This window comes from Egretta garzetta, unplaced genomic scaffold (assembly GCF_000687185.1).
Source record: "Egretta garzetta isolate BGI_Z169 unplaced genomic scaffold, ASM68718v1 scaffold363, whole genome shotgun sequence".
Classification (NCBI taxonomy): Eukaryota; Metazoa; Chordata; class Aves; order Pelecaniformes; family Ardeidae; genus Egretta; species Egretta garzetta.
The window spans coordinates 21,241-24,831 of NW_009259039.1; the positions used below are offsets into that span (position 1 = coordinate 21,241).

General features: G+C 46.7%; 1 protein-coding gene across 4 annotated transcripts in view; it reads right to left on the reverse strand.

Annotated features, from left to right (window-relative positions):
- Positions 1-523: 523 nt before the first annotated feature.
- The window catches only part of LOC104122778 (C-type lectin domain family 4 member E), a 9,287-nt gene continuing 6,219 nt past the window's right edge, over positions 524-3,591 (reverse strand). For 3 of the 4 annotated variants that reach the window (XM_035890546.1, XM_035890545.1, XM_035890543.1), the window contains 3 exons: positions 1,738-1,889; positions 1,390-1,520; positions 525-1,105 (listed from right to left, as the gene is read on the reverse strand). In XM_035890546.1, the coding sequence (XP_035746439.1) occupies positions 946-1,105; positions 1,390-1,520; positions 1,738-1,889 (443 nt within the window). In that variant the 3' untranslated portion in view covers positions 525-945. Of the gene's footprint in view, positions 1,106-1,389; positions 1,521-1,737; positions 1,890-3,591 lie in introns of all 4 variants that reach the window. The other variant, XM_035890544.1, reaches the window with a different exon arrangement.

Consider the following 3,591-nt stretch of genomic DNA (forward strand, 5'->3'; position numbering starts at 1 on the left):
CCTCCTGGGGAGACTGTGGCTTCATGTGGTCCTTCATGTGATATTTGACTGCTCTCTCTTTCCTTCATTGCCACATGTCTCAGCAGGATCTCCAAAATCCATCTCCTTTCTGCTACATCCTGGGCAAACAATTGTTGGCACTGACTGCTACACAGCCTGCTCTGTTGCTTCCCTCACACATTATTCTCCAAAAGGTTTCACAGCCTTTCTCACATGTTTGGAGGTGCTCTGCAGATGAACACTAGGTTGTTCCTGTTCCTGGCCAGTCCAGCACACTCGCAGTAATAGTCTCACCTGCAGGTGCCAAACAGACTGAAAAGTTAAGTCCGCCATGCAGAGAGGCTGGGTTAGTGGGGGGCTGGGAGTTTTCACTCAGAAGACAACCTCATGCAAAGAGCAGAATTAACATTTATTGATATGGGGTTTTTAAATTATCAACACAGAATATGCTGAAGGAAGAAGGACACATTAAAGATAAGCCATGAATAATTGTTCCCTTCAGGGGTGGGCCAAGCATGCTCCCCTAAATGCTCTTCTTTCAAATTCTGCTCCAGTGACTTGTAGCACCAGTATCCTTTCATGAAACAGAGAGAGGGCCTTTTTGGCATCATTGACCTGGACCTGGAGTCAAGGAAAGTACTGGAGGACCAGGGCACCCATCTACGAAGGAGGAGAGTGAAAAGGGGCACAATAGATCCTTGACATCAGCCTGAGTGATTTCATCCAAGGCTGATCTTCAGTTTGGAAAGAGATGCAGGGGCACAGGCTGGGAACTGAGGTCCTTCAGAGGTGGGATTCTGTGGCAGGCTTGCTCATCCATACATCATACACTGCAAGATAAAGCATTTGTGTGGGTTCTGACCACCTTTTCATCAGCTCTTTCATGAGCTGCCCTTTCTCAAGGATACTCCTTCAGGTCCTTCATCCAAAGTGGAGTTTCCTTCCTCAGACATATTTGACTGCCAGTTCACAAATGCGATAGCAATTTGTGAAGCAAATGATGTTATTCCAGTTACTGTAAGTGTTGGAGTCTCTGTTTCCCTTGATGTGAATTGCAGCACATTTTTCTGCAAAGAGTAAATTGGGTTCCCCGGGTTTCCAGAACCTGTAAAAGAAAGTTCCTCTGTTGGCAATGCATGAGAATGGAAGTGAAGCCACCTCAAACAGCTGTGGAAGAGAAAGGGGAAGGTTACTGTAACAGAGACCAGGAGCTCTGGCAAGGCAAAGACTAGTCATGCTTTTGACTAGAAAACTAGTCAAGTTTTCTGACATAGGCAGTTAGGGATAGAGACCCCTCTCTGACACATACTTGCGTTACACAGTGTATCGGTCACTTGGGCTGAGGGATGTGAATTACAGGACCTTCCTCACTCCCCCTGGGATACTCACGTGGCTGCCTTCTTATATGGAGTCTGATCCACCCACTGCCATTGCCCATTTTCGTAAGCAGTTAAGCCTATGTAGTATTTTGTTTCATAGGCATTAGTAACTACTCCTTTTGCCAAGTTGAAGAGGAATTCCTGGAAAAATCACAATGTCAATAAAGTGCAGGACTGAGCAGAGGGAGGCAGCAGGAGTCCCTGGGGTGGGGGCTGGTGGCAGAGGGGAGCCAGTGCTGAAGGGGTGCAGAAAGGACATCCCCCATCCCCTTCAGGAGCAAGGAGGGGCTCTGAGTCCCCTCCAGGGCCTGGCACTGTGGCTCTAGCTGCTGTGCCCCTCTCTCAGCCCTGCACGTACCTGCTCTGCTTTGGTGTTGATCACCACCAGGTGGGAGCCCATCCCAGTGCAGTTCTGTGCACTCTCAGTCCAGCTCATCTTGTCATCTGATATGTAATAACACTTTTCTTGAAAGCGTTTCCAGCCCTTCGGGCAGCATATCCAGCCCTCCCCTGTGGGAGGAAAAAATCCTGCTTTTGAACAAGATGTGCTGTCCTTCATCTTAGTGAGCTCAACGTAGGGTCACAGTGTTAGGGGAAGGGTTTGAACCACACTTTTAATTTGGGCAGAGGCAAACACTGTCTTCCATGCTCCACAAGTAAAGCTGTCAATAGCCTGACAGGCTCGTGTCACAAGGCCCTTGCCTGAAGTGCCTTTCCCTTTCTCCATCTGTTCTGCCATGTCCATGTAACCCCTGTTTGGTGAGAGACACAGTTTCTACCTTACCCTTCCTGAGGAAGCAAGATGGGAAAAAGTTGGCTTGCGCTCCCCTGGGAACACTTCCAACAGAGAAGCATTGACCGAGTGTTTAGCTCTCAACTCATGCAGACTGACAGACATGTATGGTAAACTGCTCTGAAAGCCTTGCTGCCAGCACAGGTAGCTCCCCACACTAGCCAGGTTTTCCTAGAGATCTGCCTTAGGCCCAGAAAGTCACATGATGGATTAAAAAACTACAGATATATTATCTCAAAGCACGAGGCTACATGCTTTGAGGCTATGTATCTATATCTATAAGCTGTATATATTATACTCTGAATATATCTCTGTACAGAATATATCAGGCTGAAAAGTTCATTCAATAACGTCAACATACAAATACACCCTTGTATGTGCTACCTTAGATGCTTGCTCTGAATCTCAGACCTCACAGGGACTGTCTTCTTGGGTTTCCCAGTCAGAAGCTCTTCAGGGTGTTACATGCAGTGACAATGCCCTGGCCAAGCCAATGCTCCAGCCCATCAGCAGCGAGCAAGCACATCATATTCATACTACAAGGTGGACCCTGATAACCCTGTGCCCTTCAAGAGCTGTCTTTGCAGTACAGAATCTTGCATCCCATTCTTGGCTCCAAATGAAGGGAGTAGAGTCCAGTGAGTGGAACATCTAGCAAAATTTTGTTAGCCTGCCTGTGCTCTCTTATATTAGATCCACTCAACGTATACCATTATGTATCTTTGTAGAAAGAGAGACTGTGGCACTAGAGAGCATCAGAAAATATGCAAAATCAAGTTCAAGCAGTCTAAGGAACTTGGAGCTCTCTGTCTCTGTGCTGCCCACCTGATCTTTCACTGAACTGCTGGAGGATGTCCTGTACCCATCATGTACTCTGCAAAACTTTTCCATCTATTCCTAATTCCACAAGGAAAGCTAAGGCTTTCCCACATGATTAAGCAATACTGGACAATTCCTTCTGAATTATTAAATGTGTTGTTTGGGAGAGTCTGTCTGCTGTTTTATGGACATGCTTGTGCTTCGTGGAGCTAGGCAGGTTTCTTTTTTTACAGGAAACAGCAAATTGAGCATGTGTAGAACACAGCTTGTCTGGCCTTCCATAGATGTCCACCATAAGAATAGGTGGACTGTACCTATTTTATACCTGCAAACACCTTTTTATCATCGTCTGTAAAGGGAGTCTGAACAGCTACCTCAGATGTCCTCAATGTGCAGGGGTTAGCCTCTGTGCAAACTGCAGCCTGGTTCTGAATGCAGAGCACAAGTGAGAACAGATCCCTGAACTGACTTTGGGAATTTGCACTGCAGGAATTCTAGCACTTGCCATTGCCATCGCTTTATGTGTGATTGTATCCCAAGTCTCCAGCTACTCTAAACTGCGTAACAACATCCTCCTACCACTCCTACCTTTGTCCCTCA